The sequence below is a fragment of the Rhinolophus hipposideros genome (genome assembly GCF_964194185.1).
Source record: "Rhinolophus hipposideros genome assembly, chromosome: 10".
In the NCBI taxonomy this organism is placed as follows: domain Eukaryota; kingdom Metazoa; phylum Chordata; class Mammalia; order Chiroptera; family Rhinolophidae; genus Rhinolophus; species Rhinolophus hipposideros.
This window is the reverse complement of record NC_138056.1, coordinates 46,328,823-46,352,222: the sequence shown is the minus strand read 5'-3', so window position 1 is coordinate 46,352,222 and position 23,400 is coordinate 46,328,823. Positions and strand designations below refer to the sequence as shown.

General features: G+C 48.1%; 2 protein-coding genes across 16 annotated transcripts; one reads left to right on the top strand and one right to left on the bottom strand.

Annotated features, from left to right (window-relative positions):
• Nucleotides 1-1,612: 1,612 nt before the first annotated feature.
• On the bottom strand, nt 1,613-23,374 carry LRRC51 (leucine rich repeat containing 51; the record flags this gene model as incomplete). 11 transcript variants are annotated; one of them, XM_081065118.1, is made up of 6 exons in its annotated part: nt 23,232-23,374; nt 16,511-16,549; nt 15,765-15,881; nt 11,340-11,545; nt 8,984-9,132; nt 1,613-1,799 (listed from the first exon to the last, which is right to left on the bottom strand). In XM_081065118.1, exons 3-6 carry the CDS (start codon nt 15,844-15,846, stop codon nt 1,613-1,615), a joined length of 624 nt encoding a protein of 207 aa, XP_080921244.1. In that variant the 5' UTR covers nt 15,847-15,881; nt 16,511-16,549; nt 23,232-23,374. The 11 variants fall into 11 exon arrangements, with proteins under 11 accessions (XP_080921244.1, XP_080921248.1, XP_080921247.1 ...); XM_081065122.1 differs by lacking the exon at nt 23,232-23,374 and adding an exon at nt 23,104-23,192 and having other exon boundaries at nt 16,522-16,549; XM_081065121.1 differs by lacking the exon at nt 23,232-23,374 and adding an exon at nt 23,104-23,164.
• Nucleotides 1,796-18,510, top strand: LAMTOR1 (late endosomal/lysosomal adaptor, MAPK and MTOR activator 1). Of its 5 annotated transcripts, none has more exons than XR_013994364.1 (7): nt 1,796-1,970; nt 5,569-5,714; nt 5,966-6,043; nt 6,385-6,511; nt 7,065-7,322; nt 16,125-16,166; nt 17,773-18,509. XR_013994364.1 is itself a non-coding variant. In XM_081065131.1 (7 exons), the coding sequence occupies exons 1-7, from the start codon at nt 1,929-1,931 to the stop codon at nt 17,843-17,845; spliced, it is 621 nt and encodes a 206-aa protein (XP_080921257.1). In that variant the 5' UTR covers nt 1,796-1,928; the 3' UTR covers nt 17,846-18,510. The 5 variants fall into 5 exon arrangements, 3 of the variants coding, with proteins under 3 accessions (XP_080921257.1, XP_080921259.1, XP_080921258.1); XM_081065131.1 differs by lacking the exon at nt 7,065-7,322 and adding an exon at nt 16,646-16,758 and having other exon boundaries at nt 17,773-18,510; XR_013994363.1 differs by lacking the exon at nt 7,065-7,322 and having other exon boundaries at nt 16,125-16,271; nt 17,773-18,510.
• Nucleotides 23,375-23,400: the final 26 nt, after the last annotated feature.

Below are 23,400 nucleotides of genomic sequence, written 5' to 3'. Positions count from 1 at the left end.
AGGTAGCCATGGTTTCTAGCAAGAATTAAGGCAAAAACACAGGCTTAGTGCCTTTCAATAAGCTCATTTATTCACACAGAAAATGCAGGGAGGAATGCAATTTAATCATAGCAATATGGCCATAAATACAACAATAATAATTTAGTAAAGTATTTTGATAATGAACCAGTCCAAGAGTCAATCAGAATCTGGTGCACGGGGTTGCTGGTCCCAGAGGACAGTCTGGCAAAGTTTGGGTCCAAGTCCAAAGTGGAGCGGAGGGTTCTCAGAGCAGAGGAGCAGCGTGTTCACTTCAAGTGAGACCTGCTCCTGAGCTGTCAAAGTCCAGGGTTCTTAAGGAATTCAGTAGAGATGTATGACGTCACCTTATCAGTCCTCACAGCTACTTCATGGCCATCTGGTACTTATTTACCTTTTTAGAATTGTTTACTTCTTTAGACTTGTCCTATCAGTCCGTGCAGCGACCGCATGGCCATCTGGTAGTTGTTTAGTTTTACAAACAAGTTGTTTATCTTCATGGGGAATTTCCATAGCACTCAGTGTCCAAGATGGAGTCACTCTTGCTCATACAAAATGGAGTTACTCTTGCTCACACAAATACCTTACTTTAGGCACTCTGCACACAAGGTGATTGGGAGGTTGTAGTTTACTCCTTAATTCCAAATTCAAGTTTTCTCTAAGGAAGTGCCAGGGCTTGGGTCACAGAGAAGAGTCAGATCCTGTCCCTGTCCTTCAGGAACTCTATGTTTGGTAGAAGAAACGGATGCAGAAACAGAATGCACTATGATTTGATCACCAGAATGGATGACCCATGAATACAGGAACTCTTGGCTGTTTTGTGAACTGCTACATATTCAGCTAGAACAGTGTGTGCCTCATTGTACATACTAAGTATTTGATCCAATAAATGAATGAATAGGGATTAAGCACAGGGAGCTGGAGATGCCCAGAGAATGGAGTCAGAAAAGGCAATCACGAGGACATTGTTATTGTTATTGAGGCAGAGCCTGTGGGGAGGAAGACCGCCAAGCCACATGTGCAGACACCAGTGCGTCAGTCAAGAAACGATTTCCCTGTGGCTGGGGGGCACTAGCCATAGGGGGCACTCCGCCAATCTCTCCGACACGGGCGTCAGGATCTGCGCCTTGAATGACAGGCCTGGACCTGTGTTCAGGGTGCAAGGGAAGACATAGGATGGTTCTAAAAGGACATATATGGTGAGCTTTGTGTGTTGATTACTGTGCCTGCCATTAAAAGGTCGGAATGAAGAGAAATAGCTGAGGGCAACATCGGTGAGGTGGCCTCCATCTTCTCTACCAGGATTGAGCTCCATTTCGCTTTGGCTTGCGAAGGTATATAGTCCCTTCTTGCAGTAAGTGTCAGATGCCCAGTCCAAGCTGACAAAAAAGCACTCTGTGGGGCGTCACAACCCTCTACGTGCCCCACCACTCCTGACTCGGCGCTCGGTAAGTGGGGACTGTGTGTGCATCCCACTTGCCCTCCGAATGGCATTTGGAAAACACATCATGACGGCGTTTGGTATGAGTTCGCTCAACGGCTCACAAAGGTGATGGGCGGCCAAGCGACCAAAGAACGACTCACAGCACAGCCTCTACAGGACTGCAGCGAAGAACTGGAGCTCGGAGATTGAAGGGGCTGAAGTCATGTGGCCCGCCCCTCCTTTCCTCGCATCACGTGTCTCGCTCTTGTCTTGCAGGGAGCGCCTTCCCATTGGTTGGAGATGATCACGGGGTGGGGGCGGAACCGGAAGCCGGGGTTGCGGTGGCTTCGAAGCGGCCCTGGGAAGGGAGAGTTGTGGGGGTGGGTGATTACTTGCCGATTGCAGCCACGGGTCATGTGACCGGAAGGGGTCGTGACGGACGGCGTCCCTCCTCGGCGCGGCCTGAGCGCCCGGCCCGACCCCGGCCATGGGGTGCTGCTACAGCAGCGAGAACGAAGACTCGGACCAGGTGCGGCCGCGGCGGGCGGGGCTCGGGAACGAGGGCTGAGACCCTGGGGCACGGGGCCCACAAAAAAGCCTGCAGAAGCGGGGGAGCCGGACGGCAGGGCTCACTGAGTACGGAGGCCCGGAGGAGACAGATTACAGAGGAGACGCCGGGCCAGGCTCCTTCTCCTGTTATAGTCCAGTTCTCTCTGCACAGTCCCCGCGTTCGGGTTTGCGGGCAGCCGCCTGTCCTACTCGTTCCCTCCTCTTCCTACCTTCAAACCTTTACAGCTTCAGGGATCCTCAGCCTCGGTCCCTGGGAAGCACTCCCTTACCAGCTCCCTGTGCTTGTTAGCGGGCGTGGTGAGTCCATTGTAGAGGTGGGTAAGTTGGGGCTCTGAGTTAATGAGTCCCAAGATGCATCAGGAATCTGTATCCTCTCAGTCCCTGGGGTTGGTGAAGGAAGGTCACTGCTCATCTGGGGTCAGAGAAGGCCTCTGGAAGTTGGTAGCCTTGAGTTGGTCAGTGAAGGATTTAACAGACACAATGATGACATTGGACAGGATAGGAAGTTGTTTGGGAAGCGACACATCGGGTTTAGCTCCAGCTGGGTTGGGGGTTTGGCTTGCCTAAGTGCAGTCCTTGCTTAGGGCCTGAGGGTTCCTCTAGCTAGTTGGATGCTTGCCCTGGGAATTTGGCTGCAGATCTGATCCCTTTGCGAGAATGAGGCTGGGGAAACCTGTACAGTTTTTAATTTTCCCTCTTCCTCTTGGTGCGGTCTCACCTCTCAACACACTTTAATCCTCGCCCTGACCCCGTGACCTCCTTTGAGGCGAGAGCCCATTCCAAAGATGAAGGCTTAGCTGTTGGCCGTTCACCTTTCTGATCGCCTCTGTGCCTGGATTCCACATTTTAACACATACTAGACACGGAGACAGTAGAAGGATTTCAGCAAGTAGCCCACAATCTGGTGGTGGGCGTGGGGTAGATGGACACACAAGTGGATCATATTATATCACCGGTACTGGGGAGAATGTCTTTCCCCAGTGACTCACGTGAACCTGTTTTGGGTGAAGGTCTTGGGTTTGGGAAAGTGTCATTTGTATGGGAGGCGTGGGTGGCTCCTGGGCCTCATCTAATTCTGCAAACACCCAGTGAACAGATACTCCTATTTCCTCTGCCTTATGTTAGGCATGTGTCATAGCCAATACCTTTCACTTCACCCCAGCCTGTCAAAGAAGGAGACAGTATCCCAGCCGACTGGGAAAGCTGTGGCCCACTGCAGAGTTGTCCCTTACAGCATAATATGGACTCTTGCAGGGAATGAGTCAAGGGTTAATGCCTGCCTTATGAGAAAGGATACCAGCTTGTGGCTGGAAAAGCTGAGCTTTCTGCTGCTCTCAATTTCCATCTTCCTCTTGGTCGGTTCTCACTTCTGTTTCTAACTCCTCGATACGCTGCTTGATCAGTGCTGGGTGATTTGAGGCCTCATGTGGCAAAAGTCTGCTAACCTGGTCTAGAAGCCATACCCATTCACTATCCCCAAGTCTCTCTTTGAGCTCTTGGACAGGCCCCTCTCCCCTTGTCTCTTTGTTACAGTAATAAGAAATGCACAACACATTACAGTTTTCAAAGTCCTTTTACAGTTATCTAATTTGACTCTTGCCAAACATCTGTCAGTTAAGTACAGGTTATATGTATTTAAAGGCAAGGAAAAAGTTCAGAGAGGCTAAGTGACTTAACAGAGGTCACGAAGCTGAGTGCCATAACCAAGGTGTTTTCATGCCAAGCCATGTGCTGTGTCATTGGACCAAGCTGTCTTCCAGCTGTGCCCACGGACCAGATGGTTAGTCATGGGCAGGCCCCATATATGTCTATGCTACGGTAGACGGTGAAACTCTGGCTCTTGGGTTGACATTGACTTAAGGATACACCTCAGTGTGAAAAACCTCCCCCATGTTCCACTTGCCCTTTGGGGGTGAGGTGATGTTATTTGTCCACTCCGGTGGGAGTAGTATGGCCTCTTCCAGGAGTATAGGTCTCAGGAATACAACCTTGTTCTTAAAGAATCCCTGATAGAAGAGAAACTGCCCTGTCCTGCCAGAAAATCTGTCTGAAGTGGGGATGGAGGAAGGATGGACACACAGGAAGCAAACTCAGACTTCATCATGGAGCCAACTTTCCATGGAGATTCTTAGATAGTTTAATCCTTGGCAAACATTTTGTCTTTCTAGCTCTTTGTTACTTAGCTTGTGTTTTAGGGAGGGGGGTGTCTAGGAGGCGGGAGGTGATGGGACAGAAGCTGTTTCCTGGTGCTGTGAAGTGAGGACACTTGGGCAGCCTACGACTGAGAAGGAAGAGTCAGTCATGGGACAAGGCTGGGCCTGCCGAGGGTGGGGCAGGCTGGGCAGAAGGAAGCGGCCCTCTGCTAGGAGAGTTGCGGAGTTGTGGGCAGGGGAGCTGGGAGCTGCAGTGGAAAGTCTGGGAGGAACTGAGATAAGCCTGGAGTGGAGCGGTGAGGAGTCTGGTGGCCTGGCACTGAAGGTTGGTGAGTCAGCATTCGCCAGGATGGGCCCCTGTTCTTGACTTTGTCCGGGGACCCTCGCTTTTCATGGCTTGGATAGATACCCAGCAGGTCTGCTTACCCATTTTGTAGCTGACAAAAGCCAGCAGGGATTTGCAGCGAGTGGGCTCAAAGCAAGGTCTTATCCAGAAAGACAGCTGATTATAACAAGGGACTAAACCAGGCAAGCAGAAATACACACAGAAATATACAGGACCAGGGAGAGGTTTGGCCCCAGCTCAGTTCTGGGGGTTGTGACTATCAGCGTCGGCTAATAGTGACAAGGCTGCTGGCCATAAACGAAGCCACACTGATAGAGATGAGGTGATTTGGCAAAGAGGGAGCAGCTCCACTGTTCAGGTCAGGTCGGGATACACCAGGTGCACAAGTGTGGTTCTGAGCGTCCTATACAAACAGCATCAGCTGAGAGGAGAAGGGACCTGCACTCAAGAAGGTGGCCACTTGGACTGTGTGACCCATAGGCTGGGGCTGGGTCTCCTACCCTGAAATAATATGAGGAATGGCCAGTGAGAGGTTGGCCTTGCTTTCCCTTGGGGCCTAGGGCCGTGGCTGGCCTCACAAGGCCTCTCTATCCTGGAAACAGAAGCCTTGCTGGAGTGGGCGTGGTCTAGGGGATCAGGAAGGCCATTCTTGGGCTCCTGACTCGCATCAATTTCCCCTCTAGACCCCGTTGTTTTGGCAGTTTCCACCTCCTCTGGCTTCCAGCCTCCCATATCCTGTTTGCGTAAGGTGCTGGACTATTTTCTGAAGCTCCAGGGCTGTTACTGAATATGTCCTTTGTGTCTCTGTCCATATTTTCAGGGCCTCTACGACTGTTTGGTTCCACTTTAATTCATCTCGGACCACCAACTGAGCTGAGTGCCCAAGGGCAGGCAGGAACGGAGTCATATCTGACATTCCCTATAGTTGGGAACTTGGGGTATCCCTAATAAAAATATTTTTGGTGCTTAAAAGTCAGAGTTGGGCTGAGAGGAGAGCCCAAGAAAGGGAGGTTGGGTGAAGGGTCCCTGGGCTGACTCTCCCTAATGGCTTCTCTTAGGAAAGAGAGGAGCGGAAGCTGCTGCTGGACCCTAGCAGCCCCCCCACCAAAGCCCTCAATGGAGCCGAGCCCAACTACCACAGCCTGCCTTCTGCTCGCACAGATGAGCAGGCCCTGCTCTCCTCCATCCTTGCCAAGACAGCCAGGTGAGCCGGCAGCACAGGAGCAGGTCTGGGACAGAGCTCCGCCATCGAGGTTAAAGGCTGAAATAAAGGGAGCGGCCCCGGAGCTGGAGGAGGGGACAGGCTCTGTGGGGAGAGGTGCCTCTGGGTCCAGCCTGGCTCCAGTGGGCAGGTGGGGACACTGGTGTCAGATAACCCTGGGGTTCATGCCTGGCAGTGAGTCCTGTTCGTCCTTGCAAGTACCTGCATATCCTCTCTGCCTCTTCTCCCCAAAGCAACATCATCGACGTGTCCGCTGCAGACTCCCAGGGCATGGAGCAGCATGAGTACATGGACCGGGCAAGGCAGTACAGGTGAGCCCCTGCCAGTGTGGGTCCCTCGGGCTGCCTGGGCTCCCCTCTGGCCCTGATCCAGCGTGGGAACCGGGACTCTAGTCCAGGCTCAATTTGGGTGCAGCCCAGGAGACTGACCACAAGTCTCTGGTGTGCTCAGTTGACGTTCATGTCAACTCTGTTTGTGCCATGACACTCAAGGGTGTGTGTGGGGGGCGGGGGGGGGCCAGCGAGCTTAGGCCTGCAGTGAGTTTGTGGTGAGCTGAGTACCCATCACCCAGTTTGTTCTGAGGGAGGCTTGCCTGGGCCGGGCCGGGCAGACTGAGGCCTGACTACCCGCCTCACCCTTCCCTCTCTGCCAGCACCCGCCTGGCTGTGCTGAGCAGCAGCCTGACTCACTGGAAGAAGCTGCCACCACTGCCGTCTCTTACCAGCCAGCCCCACCAAGTTCTGGCCAGCGAGCCCATCCCCTTCTCCGACTTGCAGCAGGTGAGCCCCCCCCACCATGCCCACCCAGTCACCTACAGCTGTCCAGCCTGTGGCAGAGGGTTCACCCTCTCTGCCTCAGAGGAGGTAGGGAAGTGGCCTTCCCCCGGTAGCTTGTGGGCCCTCACTCCCACCTCACTTTTTATCTCCGCCCCCATCTTCTCCCCTCAACCTTTATTCTTTTTCTCCCCTTTGTTCTTTTCCTTCTGTCTTTCCCATCCTTGCCTTTCTCTTTGGTTTCCTGTCCCTCATCATTCCCTCCTCTCTGGCCATCCAGTCCTCCTCCCCTGGTTTCTGGTTCTCCCATCTTTTTTTTTTTTTTTTTTTTTTAACTTTTTATTTACTTTAAGTGTGTTTTTCCAGGACCCATCAGCTCCAAGTCAAGTAGTTGTTTCAATCTAGTTGTGTGGCTCACAGTGGCCCATGTGGGGATGGAACCGGCAACCCTGATGTTATGAGCATTGCTCTCTAACCAACTGAGCTACCGGCCGCCCCCTGGATCTCCCTTCTTACTTGTCTCTCTCTGTTCCTCTCCTCCCTGGCCCCTCTGTCTCAGGTCTCCAGGATAGCTGCTTATGCCTACAGTGCACTTTCTCAGATTCGTGTGGACGCGAAGGAGGAGCTGGTTGTACAGTTTGGGATTCCGTGAAGACAGGGGTCCTTGGACAGCTCTTCTTCTCCTCTTTTCACCCCGTCTCCACCTTGCCTTCCCTGGCCTCCAGCCTCACTATGGCTTATACAGTACCCTAACCTGCTACTAAACACAGAAGAATGTGGAGGAGGAGAAGAAGAGTGAGGCTAGAAGCCTGAGCAAGTGAGGATGGAGCAAGGGAGGGTAGAACCATTTGGGACTGGCCTTCAAAGCCCTGGCCAAGGGTGGGGTGGGCGTCAAAAGGACGGGCCTAGTAGGTTTTCAGGATCGCTGGGGAGCTGGCGGTACCACTGTGAGGGTGATCACGAGGGGGCCTGTGGGGGCCTCCTGCCCACTCTCTCTGCCTCACTCCTGTGTCCCTCTCTCCCTGACTTGGTGCTCGCGTGCACCTCACTAGGGTTTGTGACCAGTGTCTGAACGAGCTTGAATTTGAACGAATTGAGCTTGTATTTCTAGCACCCTGGGTTTTTACATGTTTGGGGTTTTGGGGCTTTTTTTTGGTTTTGTTTTGGTTTGTCTCCCTCGATAAAGGAAATGTATTCATTTGTGCTGGTTCCAGCCCCTCTGTCCTGCCTACCACCCTACTGTTTGCTTCTGGCTACTCAAGTCTGTGAGCAGTGACAAGACCGCTTGTCCCTCCTGCAGTGATGGGAACACTGTTAAAGCTGAACAGACTTGAATCTGAGGCAACTGTCATTATTGCAGGTCTTGGCCCAGGCTCAGTGGAATTACTAAGAAGCTCAGGAGGGATCGGTGGTGGTGGTGTAGTCAGACCAGGAGTTCCTGATATGGAGTCAGCAAGTCAGTGTTTTCAAGCAGAGGATTCTTTTTATCAAATGAAATCAAGCAGAATCCCAACACGTAAAACAGGAGTGGAATGACTCTGATCTGATTGCAGTGGGGGCTTCAGACCTCATGGCCTATCTTAGATGAGAAGAAGAGCGAGGCTAGAAGCCTGAGCAAGTGAGGATGGAGCAAGGGAGGGTAGAACCATTTGGGACTGGCCTTCAAAGCCCTGGCCGAGGGTGGGGTGGGCGTCAAAAGGACGGGCCTGGTCGGTTTTCACTATCACTGGGGAGCTATTACAGAGGCCTCGGAGGCAGCTCCACAGAACCCTGGTGCTCCGTGAAGTAACTCTAACCAGAGGATACCTGAGCTGAAGAGTGGAAAAGGGGGCCAGAGTTTAGAGACGTTTCCTAAGGCCCTGCAGTGAGCCCAGGTCGCCTGCGTCCCAGGCCAACAGGCCTTTCCCTCTATTGCCTACCTTTCAGTGAAGTAAGACCAGATCTACTGGCAATTGCCTGAGTTGGTATTATTACATGATACAAGTGACTTCGAACCTGCTGAATAGCTCAAATCCTTTATTTTCACACCACACTGGCCATCGTCAGGCCGTCAGGATGGCTGGGCTCCTGGGAACCTCAGAGTGCATCCTGCTTGATCCGGACTTTCTTGGGCTTGATGTTCATGCGTTTCCACACTTCAGCTGTGGTACGGTCTGCTTTGGTGATCCCACTGAAGTCGAATGTGGTGATACGGGGCAGGGTGCACAGCACATACTGCCTGGGGGGGAGACTTGGGCTGGGGGCCATCCCCCTCACTATCCTTCATCCTCCCCCTGACCCCCCTCCCCATCAACTGCTGCTAACTCCTCTGACTAGGAGTGGAGGGACTTGAGTATAGTTTGGGGGAGACTGAGTTTATCCTGACAGCAAGAAATGCCTAAAGGTCTCTATTCCTTTCCCTGGTCCAAGCATGGCAGAAGGATGATGTCTCCCCTCCTCCTTTCCCTCGAGAGCCCAGCTTCAGGGCAGGGCACTTACCTATACCCCTTCTCTTCCTCTATGGGGTTCCCATGGAGTGTTAGGCTCCGGAGCCGAGGGAGGATGGCCAGTTTATTCACCTCTCCCAGGCGCTGGATGCTGTTGCCATGGAGATAGAGGACACTCAGATTGAATAAAGTTGTCAGGACCTGTTGGGGGAAAAACCAAAAGATAGGCTGGACAGGGCTTGGATATATACTCGGGACTGATTTCACGTTAGAGAAGGAAGAGTTGGGGGAACATGGTGTCCTCCACTACCTTCCCCAGTCATACTGATGACTCCAACCTACTTTCATTTACCTTTGAAGGGGTACAGGGTATCCCATAGAACGATGATCTGAGGGGCAGGAGGTATGGGCCTGCGTCCCAGCACTGCCTCTGGTTTGCCAGGTGACTGGGCTCTCCTGCCTCTCTCTGAGCCTTAGCTGCCCATTCACCTTTCCAGCTTTGGTGATCTAAGATTCTGTCACAGCAAGGGACAGGGATACAGAGCATCATGCTAGCACATGAGAGAAGCTTTTAAAAGAGTAGTGAAATTGAAATCACTAAACCCAGGGAATAGTTGCCAAGTTGTGTTCTAGCTCCTTTCCCCTCTAACAGGGATCCTGGAAAAGAAGGGACTGGTTTTATTTATTTCTCAAAACTTGAGTCTGAGTTTATGGAAAGTGCTGTACTTTTACTACCTATCTTTTCCAAGAACTTAGCATAAGGCACAGAGAGTGACTGATAACGAGAGCTACAATTTTACTTGAGCCTCCTAACCAGTTTCCCTGAAAATAAGACCTAGCCAGACAGTCAGCTCTAATGCGTCTTTTGGCGCAAAAATTAATCTAAGACCCGGTCTTATAGTAAATAAGGCCGGGTCTTAGATTAATTTTTGCGCCAAAAGACGCATTAGAGCAAAAGACACATTAGAGCTGATTGTCCAGCTAGATCTTATTTTCAGGGAAACTGGTTGATTTTCATACAAGGTATGATCAAATATACAGTGAATGTTTAAATTAAAAAAAAAACTTCATTACAGTAAAAGACACATTGCCTTTAACCCCTCTCAAAATACTCCACCTTGCTATGAACACACTTACCCATTGTAGCCACTTTCTAAAGCACTTCTGGAAGTCCTCTTTCATGAATATCTTTAGTTGCGCTGTCGTGGCTGCCTCAATGTCCTGAATCAATTCAAAACGTTTACCTTTTATGGTTGTTTTGACTTTGGGAAAAAGCCAGAAGTCACACAGTGCCAGATCCAGTGAATAAGGTGGATGAGGACACACCGTAATGTTTTTGACAGAAATTGCTGTACCATAAGCGAAGTATGACATGGAGCATTTCCATTGTGATAAAAAACTACTGTGAATGCCATTGCAAAGTGCCATCCAATGGAAAGGCAATGGTCTTCAATGTGGGAAGTGATGCATCAAACCTTAGTAACAATGTGACAAGTTTCAACTTGTTTGGTGCAGTCATTTGGGTGTGAGCTACGGTAGAGAGGTGGGTTTTAAAGTGTGCTGTAAATCATGGATTACGAACAACACATTAACATGAAATGGGCAAACAGTTTCATCCTCCATCATGACAACACTGCACGTCACACATCGCTTCCGGTGAAACAATTTCTGTCAAATAAAAACGGGGGGAGTGGCTGGTTAGCTCAGTTGGTTGGAGTGTGGTGCCGATAACACCAAGGTTACTGTTTCGATTCCCGCATGGGCCACTGTGAGTTGCACCCTCCTTAAAAACAAAACATTAACAAAACAAAAAACATTAACAAAAACAAAACATCCTCATCCACCTTATTCACTGGATCTGGCACCGTGTGACTTCCGTCTCTTCCCCAAAATCAAAATGACCATGAAAGGTAAAGGGTTTGAATCAATTCAGGACATCGAGGCAGTCACCACAGCACAACTAAAGTCACTTATGAAAGAGGACTTCCAGAGCTGCTTCAGAAAGTGGCAAGATCAATGGGATAAGTGTTTTCGAAACGATGGGGAGTACTTTGAGGGGGATTAATGACAATGTGTCCTTTACTGTAATGTTTTAAAATTGAAATATTCACTGTATTATCACCATGTGCATTCTCATTAAATCCTCACAAAACATATGATTTTGGTATATTATCCCCATTTTTCAGATAGGGAGCCTGAGGTTTTGGAAAGGTTAGGTGGCTTCTCCAAAGTCACACAGTAAGGGGCTGTCTAGGATTTGAACCCACGTCTGTCTGAGTCAACAGCTCTATGCTTTGCACACGGTACCATGCTGCCTCACAACTTCCTAGACGCGAGGTAGAGAGGCTGGGGGCTGGACGGGTAGCTTGTGGCGCATCCTGACTGGACTGGTAGAGCTGGGGACTCACAGGGTCTACGGAGGTCAGGTCGTTAAAAGACAGGTCGATCCAGGCCAGGTTCTCTGGATGCTCCAGCAGCTGTGACAGCACTTGTTTGAAGTCTCGCAGCTCGTTGAGGACATTGTTGTTGAGCCGCAGGGACTGGGTCAGGGGCTTCCCAGACTTCGAGTGCCTTAGTGGTCGTAGCCCTGGCCTTGGCTCCTCACTTATCAGGTCTGTGGGGACAAAGTGAGGCCTGGATAGGTCATCTTTGCCTTTCTGGCTCTGGGGGATGGGAAGAGACAGCAGGGAGGATATGCAGCCTAAGCTGTAGCTGGTAGGGCTGCCAGGGCCACAGCCCCATGCTTGAGTCTAATGCGACTCCACTGTCGGCTCAAGACCCCCATTCCAAAGTCAGAGGAAGCGTCCAGTCCCAAACTCTTGGCTTGGGCCACATGCTCCTCTTATGTCTGTTGTATCATTGGGTCCTCTGTGTGACACCCCTGTGTATGTGTGTGCAGCGGGGGGGACAAAACCACTCCCATTGTACAGATGAGGAAACTAAGAACCGGAGGTGTTGGGCTTGAACCAAGACGATGACAGCACAAAATCAAGAATTATCCACTAGTAGAGCCTATAGAATTCACTTCGGTGTAACACACTCTGATGTCCTCTGTTCCATGAATATTGAGCTACTTACTGTGTGCCAGATACTGGATACACAATGGTGAACAAAATGAGGGACAGTTTGTGCCAAGCTCTGTATGAGTAAGAGGGCAGAGATAAAGTTTATGTCTTGGAGGAGCTCACATGGGCTAGATGGAAACAAACTGGCAATTAGTGTGATAAATTCTATTTAAGTCATGGAAACAGAAGAGGGGCTCCTAACCCAGTCGAGCTCAGGGAAGTTTCCCAGACAAGGTGAAACCTGAGCTGTACCTCAGTAGATTAGGAGACATAAACCAGGGTGGAAAAAGTGTAGAGCATGAGTGAGGGCATAGAGGTATGAAACAGCATGGGTGCATGTATATGTGCAGCACAGGGGCAAGGAGGAAAAAGACGGAGCTTTGAATGCCAGGCTGAGTAGTTTGGACTTTATTGTAGGCGTGGGGAAGCCACTGGAGGGTTTAGAGCAAAGGAGACGGTTCAGATCTTTCAGAAAGATCACTCTGACACTTTAGTATGGAGTCTGGATTTTAGGGAGTAGATGGGACTGGAAGACCAATTTGCCTCTTTCAATCATCCAAGCAAGAGATGAGGGACAGTCAGCATGACTTGATGATTGACTGGATGTAAAGGTAGAATAATGTTCAAGAGTGGTGTCCAGTTTCTTGTTTGGGGGACTGGGCAGGTGCCAGATCTAGGAAGTGATACAGAATTCAGAAAAGGAGAAACATGGTTGGGCAGGTGATGAGTTCAGACTTAGCTTTGGTGTGTCTGAGGTTCCTATAGTACAAAAGGGTGGAGAAGCCAAGTAAGCAATTGGATATGAGCTTGTGAGGCTCAGAAGACACAGACTTGAGAATCATTAGCATAGAGGGTATGTAAGGTAGAGAAACATGAAATTCCTCGAGGAGAGTGAGAGTTGGCGAGGAGGGGCAAGGAAGAAGGGGAGTCTATTAGAGAAGTTACTGAATAATCTGGGAAAGAGGAAGAGCTAGGAGTGGGTAGTTCTACAGACCTCAGCGAGTCCATAGTTTGTAGGAGTGAGTTTCAGGGAGATAAGGGCTGAAAAGGAATTTTGGCAACTCAGAAGTCCTGGTGACTTTGGTGAGGGTTGTTGTAATGAAATGGCAAGGGCCTGGGGACAGAAGTTAGACTGGAGTGAGTTCAAGGGTGAATGGAAAGTAAGGAAACATAAGCAGTCAGCGTACACAACACCCTTGTTTAGGTGAGAAGGAGGATAGGTTAAAACCCATCTGTATGGATAACCTTCCCTTTTTTTTTTTTTTTTTAACAAATGAGATCTGGAGAAAGGATGGGCTCTGCCCAAGCTCAGGGTGGCAGAGCCAGCATGAGACACTAGCTCTGGCTGAGGTGACTATATTTTTCCTATTGCCCCTGTGCCTTTGGCTACTTGTCGAAAGCTGCCTCTAGGGAAGGAAATATTTAGTATTTGCTGAATGTGGCCAGCTTCACCCTCTCCTCAGCTCTTAGTGGACACACTTCCTCTCTTCTACCCACACCCAACATTTCATTTCCTCTCTTCCTCAGCTGCAGGTCAGGCAGCATCCACCAGATGGCTCTCTTAGGCCTACAGTGAGCGGAAACCACCATTGGGGCGGGAGGTGGGAGGGAGGAGAGGTGACAGAATGGTACCGGAGCAGCTCCAGTTCATGAATAAACTAATCCTACTTCCCAACTGCACATCTCCTGATTGCAAACCCTGAAATGAAATGACAAAGATAAAAGTTGAGGTCAAAAGAAGCCCACATATGGACCAGCATCCAGTCTGATGGGGCAGCAGCTGGGGAATGCCAACAAACCTGGGCCGACCCCAGGCTCAGAGGGAGCCACTGGTGGGATAGCATTGCTTAAAACTTGAGGCTGCCTGGGGCTGCTGTTACCAAGGGTGGAGTAGGGTGTCTCAGCCATTACAAGTTACTGCTCCCCTGAGACTCCGCCAGGGCACTGCATTGCCTGAGGATCTGTCAAACTTCCTTATTCAGAGTAGGCTAAAGAAGGTCTGGACCACAAATACCAACACTCAGAGAACTGGAGGTTGTGTAGCTCCAGGAAGACCTGGGGAAAATGTGATTCTTTTTCATATCTCTGAAGGGTTGCCATGCAACTTTTTCCACATGTCCCCAGAGGGCAGGAGTTAGTTTGATATGAAGTACTTCCTTGTGTCATTCCTCACTCCATAATGGGAAGGGTTGGTAGGTGTGTGTGGTAAAGGACTCCCTCCCTTCACACTGCAGGTTTGTGAGAAGTTAGAGGACTGGGTGCAGATAGTACAGACTGGATGCCTTCTGAAGTCACCACTATTTCAGATTCTATGATCTATCTATTGATTAAGCAAGTACCCCCAAACTGTACCCTGTCCTCTAATCCCATTTTTCAGTAAGTATTCCATAAGCTCTGGGGACCCTAAGGAGACTGACCTTTTGGGACTTATATGTGCCTCTATCTCTTCCCTCCCAACACTCAGCAAGGAGCACAATGCCTGGTATATATGTGTACACACACACACACACACACACACACACACACACGCACACACTTAATAGGTGCTCAATAAACAGTTGAAGGACAGGCCACCTATACTGATGATGTTTTGTGTTGTGGAGTTATCCTTGATTGTAGCTTGTCTACCCTCATTCTGAGGACTCCAGAGAGGGTAAACTACATCTCCCTGCTCAGAGCTGGGAATTCCCAGGGTAGGTAGGAGCCATAATTCCCTTCCTCTTCTGTCACCTTAGCTATCTTGTATGTAGCCATTCCTGTAGCTAAAACCCTTGTGAAACGTGCACTACATCAATCAGAAGTGATGCCGTACATAATAAATAAAGGTTATAGTAGGTGGGTGTGTGCTCATGAAAGAACAGACAGGAATTACTATTGGGGCTGACACTAACCCGTGTCATACCCTAAACCCAAATCCAAGTAGTATCCAGGACTCTGGACAACTATTTGCCTGGTTCCTGAACTTAAAGGTGGCTACCAATTGCCTAAAAGAGAAAACCAAAGCCAGATAATGGGTCTAGGATATGTTGATGCCACCCTGTGTTCTGTGAGGGCAGATAACAAAAGCCAGGGACAGCATAACTTTCCTGAAAGAATTATACTCCCTCGAGAATATGATATTGCTGAGAGCCCTCCCCTCCTGAGAGGTACTAGCTGCCGGTTTACAAAGACACTGAATGAGCCAATGGAAATTAACGTGGGCAGTGCTGGAACCTGCGATAAGTGTGGGTGATGATGGAATAAACTTGGATATGACTGGAATGAATATAAAATGTCAATAAATATTTAAACTGGAAACATGCCAGTTTGTTACTAACAAGGCCCCGCATGTTTTACCAATGATCAGGATAGGCTTGTATCCTAGGGCAGAGGAGCTACAGTTCTGCATGTTCACCAAGACTTTGCAGCAGGCTGTATTTTCCTTTCATTAGTTTCTTCCTCTCTCCAGGTAAAAACGGGAATAAAATTATTCACTGACAGACAGGCTTCCCAGTTTTCTTCCACCTGACTTTCCTGCTGTATCCTGTCTTCTTTTGAAGATATCGGTTACCCTGACAGCACCCTGGTTCCTTTCAGATTTGCTGCTAAAAGGCCACACCCTTCCACTCTCACCTCCCTACCCTTTTCTCCCAGAAAAGACAATTACAAAAACGTAAAAGCATATGGGAAGAATCTCTTCAGGCTTTTAAGTAGAAGACTGGTTTCTCCCTACGGACCACACCTGGCCTGCTGCCATGGTGAGTGGAGTGCTGTGCTCTGTAGGCTGACCTTGAATCACATGGATGCTTCGGAAGGAGTAGTCAAGAGGGGGCTCCTGCACCGAAGTGTGCATGTAGTCCTGTCTGCTCATAGCTCAGGCCATCATTCGTCAGGTCCGGGTGCAGCCTGCAAGGACGGAGGAGGACTGGTGTTCCAGGTACAAGACCATAGGCCCTCAGGTCTCCCCACAGACCTCCACCCTGCTTTCTCTCCTCCACTACTCCAGGCTTGCCCGGCTGCATTTCTATTCAAGATACGAATCACAAGCCCTTGCATTTGTGGGGTAGGGCACTTCCTACTTCTCAAAGCGCCCACAGATAACTTAGAGCTGGGGCACTGATACTTATAACACCCATTTCTACTTTCCAGATGAAGAAACTGAGACCCCAAGGTGAAAGTGCTTGCCCACAGGTAAGCCAGTGAGTCAGTTACGGACTGCAAGCATGAATCCTACTGAGGCCCTTTCTGCTACTCCACAGTAGTCACCATGGAGGCTGTCTTGGCACCTACCCTCTGGTAACATCACCTGGGCTATTCTATTGCTTAACAAACCCTGAGGGCATGCACTGGATCTGGTATATGACAGCCTTTTGCAGTCTGACCTAGCTGGGGATTTGCTGTCTTCTCTGCTCAGCTTGTCTGTCAGACCCATTGCCTTTCCATCCAAAGACTCTACTTTCAGCCACATCCTGAATGTAGTCATAAGAATATAAACACACACACCTAAAACCAGAATCTACCTCACTCTCACTCACCTGTCACATACCTGAGACTCCACCATCAGGGATTCATTCCTGTGGATCAAAATGGAATGTTAAAATAGAAATATCCCTTGAAAGGGGTGAACACAGTATTATCAGACATTTATAATGTGTGAATTATCTTATCAGATCCTTTCCAATTTGTTGGCTCAAGTAAAGCTGAGAACTTTTCAAGAAGCTGGACACAGACATGAGAACACTATTCCTCTGGGAAGACCAGCTGAAAACTACCCAAGGGTTATGTATGTGACACAAACGACAAATGGATTGGCAAAGACAAGTATATGTCCCAGTCAGCATCCCCTTTTCTCTATCCAATGCCTTCACCTCCATTGCATTTACTACTTCACCGGCTTTCCAAAGGGATTTGAGCTAAGTACAGTAACACTCAAAATAGGATGATTTGTAGAACAGAACTGTCCAACAGAAATATGATGAACAGCACAAATGCAAGTCACAATATTTTTTCACATATATAACTTAAAATTTTCTAGTAGCCATAAAAAGTCAAAAGAAACAGTAACATTTAATATTTTATTTAACCCAATATATCCAAAATGTCATTCAACATATATTCATAGTAAAAATTGAAATATTTTACACTTACAGCACATTCCAATTTGAACAAGCTACATGTCAAGTGCTCAATAGCCACATGTGACTAGAGACTATTATACTGTACAGTGCAGATGCAGAAAATGCAAACATGGAAGAGAAAGAAACCAGATTAAAGAAAGAAATGTACCAGGGAATTAGGAAACTAGGCCTATGTGTAGTTCTGAGATTCCTGGAAGCCAAAGCAAAAAGGGAAACCTTAGGATATGTGATTCTCATCATTTGATTCAAAGAAACAAATAGTTTGTATGCAGAGACAATGATATTCACAAATGTTCTTAAAATGTAATTTCTTTTTAAAACTAGGGAGTTGATAGTTTGTAATTCCATTTAAGCATAATACAGTAAGTGTGTGTGTGTGCGAGAGAGAGAGAGAGAGAGAGAGAGAGAGAGAGAGAGAGAGAGAGAGAGAGAGAGATACCATATGCAAGGACAGAGTTCAACAAGTTTAGAGGAATGGAAAGTGAATGTCTTTCTCAAAAAGCTGTAGTCCCAACTGAGCTTTGGAGAAGTGTGGGCTTCATAGCTGAATTCTGTCAAGTGCAGGACTGGCATAGTGGGCATGAGTTGTTGATAGGGAGATCTGAATCTTTTAGATAGCAAAATCTACGGACAACAAAGAACACATTATTCTTTTGTAGAAATAGAGGAACTTGGCTTGCGTTCTCACCAAGACAGAAACCCATTCCACTTGAGAATCTACAACAGGTCTGATGCCTTTGAGCAAGACCGGATACTCCTCTCAAAGTAAGACCTGGACTGGGCTCGAGTTCTGCACTGCCGGACATGCATTTCAGCTTTAAAATGCTATAGGGCAGAGTTTTACCATCAGTCTCCTTGACCATCGAAGAACCTCAGTGCAGTTCCTAAAACTTATGATTTTGTGTAGCACCGACTCCTGATGCATTTTTCTGGGTTAGTATTAAAAATGGAGCCCTTATGCTCCTAACTCCGAAGGCTGCTGGTTCGATTTTCACATGGGCCAGTGGGCTCTCAACCACAAGGTTGCCGGTTTGATTCCTCTAGTCCCGCAAGGGATGATGGGCTCCGCCCCCTGCAACTAAGATTGAACAGGGCACCTTGAGCTGAGCTGCCGCTGAGCTCCCGGATGGCTCAGTTGGTTGGAGCGTGTCCTCTCAACCACAAGGTTGCCGGTTCGACTTCCACAAGGGATGGTGGGCTGCGCCCCCTGCAACTAGAAAAAAGGGCCACTGGACCTGGAGCTGAGCTGCGCCCTCCGCAACTAAGACTGAAAGGACAACAACTTGAAGCTGAATGGCACCCTCCACAACTAAGATTGAATGGACAACTTGGAAAAATTCCTGGAAAAATACACACTGTTCCCCAATAAAGTCCTGTTCCCCTTCCCAATAAAATCTAAAAAAAAAAAAAAAAAAGAATGCACTCTTATGTTAAAAAAAAAAAATGGAGCCCTTAGTATTTGGATAAATTTTCCAGTTGGAAAGCGTTATTAGTCTTCTCCATTTAAACAGTAGCCCAGGCTGTGAGCTAGTATTGTGTCTTATTCATCATCTATAACAGAACCTGGCTCTCAGAAGGCACTCAGGAAATGTTTGTGAGAGGAATGAATGAGAAACTGCCAAATACAAGGATTTCTGTTTAGGGAGTTGATGGTAAGCTGCTAGTTCTAGCAATTGGCTTTGAGGGCCAGCTGTTGCAGTTCACACCTCATTCACAGTAAGATATTCAATTGCAATTCTGCAAACATTTGTTGAGTGCCGGCTGCCCTGTGCCTGACCAGAAGGGATGAAGCCAACATACAAATAATAGAACCCTGTCTGTCATGAGCACAGAAAGATCTGCTGGGTTTCTATTGGTTGTGGCATACCAGCCTGTATCCAGTTCTATGAAACAGTTGCCTACTTGGTGAAGACTCATATCATGTTATAATACTCAGCTCTAGTATTCCCTCTTCCATGAAGAATTTTTTTCCGGATAAAATTGATCAATGTGTCCTGTGTTAGATCGATTCTCTTAATCCCTATTCATGGTCTCCCATTCGCATCCCTTTTGCCCTGTAACATTTAGTTCTATTCACTCTGATGCTGGGCTCGGCCATGTGACTTGCTTTGGCTAATGGGATGTTGGTAAACATGAAGCAAATGGAAGCTTAGAAGAGGGCTTGCACTCTTGCACTTTGCCAGTGCCAAGAGAACATGGCTAGCTTGCTGGAGGGATATGAGGAACACGTGCCGGTGAGAGAGAAGTGAAAGAGAGCCAGTGATCCCGGCTGAGACCACCCCAGACTAGCCTAATAGCCAGCGTACCCCAAGTCAAGGTCAGGAGAGTCACCCAGCCCACAGGTGGCTGCAGACACGAGAGGGCCCAGCCAAGGCCAGAAGAAACTGATGCAGAGACTTGAAAGCAATAATGCTTATTGTTTTAAGCCACTATGCTTTTGTATGTTTTTTTATACAGCAGTAACTAAACAGACGGATGCCCCCACTGTACTCTAAACAAAATTTTATCACAGCCTGTTTCTTCATCTGTAAAATGAGAAAACCCCATCTTGAGAGCTGTTGTATGTCCTGCAGCAGGTGCTCAATAAATTGAAGCAACTGTATACTCTACTCATTTCTTTGAAACCTACTTCCCATTCCCTTCCTGTAGGCTTAAAGACAGGAATAGAAATCAGACTTCTTTCTCACTTCCCACCATTACCCTGTAGTGAGCCTGGCAAAGAGTGGGTATTCACTAATGGCTTGATGGATAAATGAAAAAATGAAAGAAGAAAAGGAATAAATGAATGACGTCTTCAAGGTGTCAGACAGTGAACCTGACCTCTGGGGAGAACTGCCAAAGCCCTAGGCTGCCTTGCTTATTCCGGTGACTGTGTTTTTGGATTTAGTCTTTCCCAGCTGCTGTTCTGCCTCATGACCAGGCGTAAGTCAGATCCTGGGCCGCCTTCCTCATCTGTTCAGGCTGATGGACTTGAATGACAGGGTTAGGGGCATACCTGCCTTGTGTTGGAATTTTTCTTTTCCAAATTAGAAACATCTTTTACTTTTTTTCTTTTTTAATTTTAAAGTTAACATGATAGCTGAATAAAGTCAACAACATATAGAAGTACATCAAATGGAAACTAAAAGCCTGACTCTCCAAAAATGATGAACAGTTTGGGAATATACTCTCCTAGAAGACATATGTAACAAAATTACATATATTTTAAAATAAACACATACGTCTATTCCTTTGTAAACCTATTTTTTTTCCTTTTCAAATTGTACACTCTTACCCTTTTTAACAACTGTATTCCATAGAATTTGTGTGTACCATACTTTATTTAACCAATCCCAAATTGATGGAAATTTGTTTTCAGCTTTTGGAAATTACTAACAACTGGAATTTCATTTGTTAGTAGCCTATTCCTGCCCTCTTCCAGGTAAGTAGCAACATGAAGCTTTTAGGAATAATCAGATGAGGAGATCAGATAGGAGGTTTAACAGCCTGGCTTAGAGAGGGTTTCTGTTTATGAGTTACAGTTGGAAGTAAAAATCAATGTCATGAAAAGTCTGCCAAATTATCGAATGTGTTCTGAGAGGTTATGTTTCCAGGTGCCAAAGGGAGGCCCAAGAGTCAACCTAACTCCTGCCTACCTCTCTACTCCCATCTCCTATCCTCCCTTCCAATTCTGCACCCCAGCCAAATGCAGTTACAGTAAGTTCCCTCAGCTGCCTCTGGGTCTCTACACATCCAGCTTTCTCTGCTTGGAATACAGTTTCTTCCTCCTTTCACCTTGCTAATTCTTCATGACTGAGCTCAGGTTTCACCTTTTCTGAGGCGTTTACCCTTATGCCCAAATCTTAGATGTGGAACTTCTCTTTTGGGCTCCCCAAATACCCTATACTTACTGCTACGGTAGCACTCATGACACTAGGGTGATCTGCTTACGATCTGTATGTCCATAAACTGCACCAGGGCAGGAACCATGTTTTTTTTTCATAATTCTATCCCTACCGTGGTGGCAAGTAGTAACTGCTTAACAAATACATAAAAAATTACGACAGGGAATAACACTACAAAGGAGAGGAACATGAGGTTACCATGACTGAGGGATCTGACCTGGTCTGAGCAGTCAGAGAAGACATTTTTAAAGAAGTGATTGAGAGAAGAGATTGAGAAGTACAAATCAACTATAGCGGGGGGAAAGATGAACACTCCAGGCCGAAATAACAGCACATACAAAGGCTCCATGGGTGAGAGGTGACTTTAAAGAAGTCACCATATAACTTTAAAGAAGTTCTTCCATATAACTGGAGGGAAGAAAGGGAGGGATATGTATGGTTAGATTGGAGGCTGGAGAGGTGGATGGGAGCCAGGCTGCGATGTTGATTGATACTAAGAGCAATAAGAAGGTCAATTCTGAAATGGGGGTGGGCTGGGGGAAGTGAACAGTATCAAATTTACATTTGATATGGATTACTCTGGTTGCAGTATGCAAAATGGCTGGGGGGGGTCGGCTGGTTAGCTCAGTTGGTTAAAACGCAGCGCTCTTAACAACAAGGTTGCTGGTTCGACTCCCACATGGGCCACTGTGAGCTGCGCCCTCCACAACTAGATTGAAACAGCTACTCGACTTGGAGCTGATGGGTCCTGGAAAAACACACTTAAATAAAATTTTTTAAAAAATGGCTGGGAGGGAAGGCAGGAAAGATGTGATAGGACTATTGAAGTAAAGCTGATAGGACTTTATAATGGATGGGAAATACAAGAGGTATTAAGGATAACACTTGGGGTTTTTACTTCTTTAATGGTGGACACAGGTGAGAACACTGGAAGAGACTGAGGTTTGGAGTACATGGATTAGGAGTTCAGTTGCAGATATGCAGAGTTTGAGTTGTCTTTGAAATATCCTGAAGGAGCCTCGGGGGACTTGAACATAGTGAGTGGACCAATGGGGCTAACTAGAAGCCAGCCAGAAACCAGCGCCTCATGGCAGCATCAGTTGTAGGTGCTGTGTAGCCAGACTTTCCTATTTAGTTAAATGTCTTCCATTGTCTTCAGTCTCTAGTTTTCTTTCCCATTTAAACTTTTAAGGAAGGATTTGAAACTCATTCAAGTTGATGTGTACATAATCCAATGTGGGCCATAAGCTTTCTTTTCTCTGGGCAGTTCCGACTGTTGGAACAAGTCTTAGGCTAGAGAGGCTGTAGGCTCAAGTTACAGACTGGGCTGGAAGTTAGCACACTAGGGTCTAGTCCCGGCTGTCACTGATTTGGTGTGCGGCCTTGGGCAAGTCACTGCACCACCCTGGGTTTCAGTTTTACAATCTGTGAAATGGGGATAAATATCCTAGACTCGTAAAGCTCAAAAGAGACACTGGATGTGAAAGCGCTACATTACTAAATGTAACAGATCTGTCATGGAGACTGTAAAAGGAATGAAGCTCTACCGATGGAGGTTAGAGAAGCCCATCATGGAGTAGGTGTAGGGAAAAGCGGTAATTTGGGGACAGGATCCCTAGTAAGTGTGGAAAGACCCCTCTGAGACTGAGAAGCAGGCTCTACCGTGGCGTCTTCTTGCTTGGAAGGAAAGGGGCAGTGTAAGCCCCATAAATTTTCATTCATCTCCAGTATTAGGGCCTGTGTCTTTTTCTGACGTTACTCCCATGTCTTGAAGAGGGTCTCAGTTCATCAGGAAAACCGACCCTACATCAGGGCGTTTCAAATACCCCACGCTGTGTCAGAGGTTTGAGGCATTCGTATTAGGGGGCCCCAAGTTTGTGGCGGGGTAGGTTCTTAAGCACGCCCGAATCTGAACGGGTATGTCAGCGCCCTTCTCTCTCCTCCGCGCCCGTCTACTCCGTACGGGTGTAGCGTCTTGTTCACTGTGAAAGGAGGTAAGGCTTTTCGGGGGAGGGGTCTCTGGTCCCCGAGAAAAGAAATGACCCTCCCCTCTCCACAGAGCTCCTGTTGCCTGGAATGGGTTTCCTATTTTCCCGCCGGACTCACCCGCAGTTGCTGCCCTTCCAGCCTCGGCGTCCCACTCACTACCTCAGGCTTACCCAGCGCAACTCCATGGTAACTACCTTCGCTAGTACATCTCGGCCAGGCGCCGACAGCGCGGCCGCGATGCCTACCGGGAGCTGTAGTTCGCCAGGGGCGGGGCTCTAAGGCGGCGGAGGTGCCGAGATTTGTAGTCCTTGCTCTCAAGTCGAGGCGGGGGTCCGGAAGCAGTGACACCCCTTCTCCTTTCCCAGTGGCCCTCACACTTCCTTTTCCCGGGTCCTCAAGCGTGCCCTTGCGTGC

What these genes read in the sequence shown, in the direction of transcription:
- LAMTOR1 (XM_081065131.1), top strand. Translation starts at nt 1,929, where the DNA reads ATGGGGTGCTGCTACAGCAGCGAGAACGAAGACTCGGACCAG. An exon ending in CCTTCTCCGACTTGCAGCAG is followed by an intron (nt 6,512 to 16,124) that starts GTGAGCCCCCCC and finishes TCTACTTTCCAG; the next exon opens with ATGAAGAAACTGAGACCCCA. An exon ending in GTGAAAGTGCTTGCCCACAG is followed by an intron (nt 16,167 to 16,645) that starts GTAAGCCAGTGA and finishes TTATCTTATCAG; the next exon opens with ATCCTTTCCAATTTGTTGGC.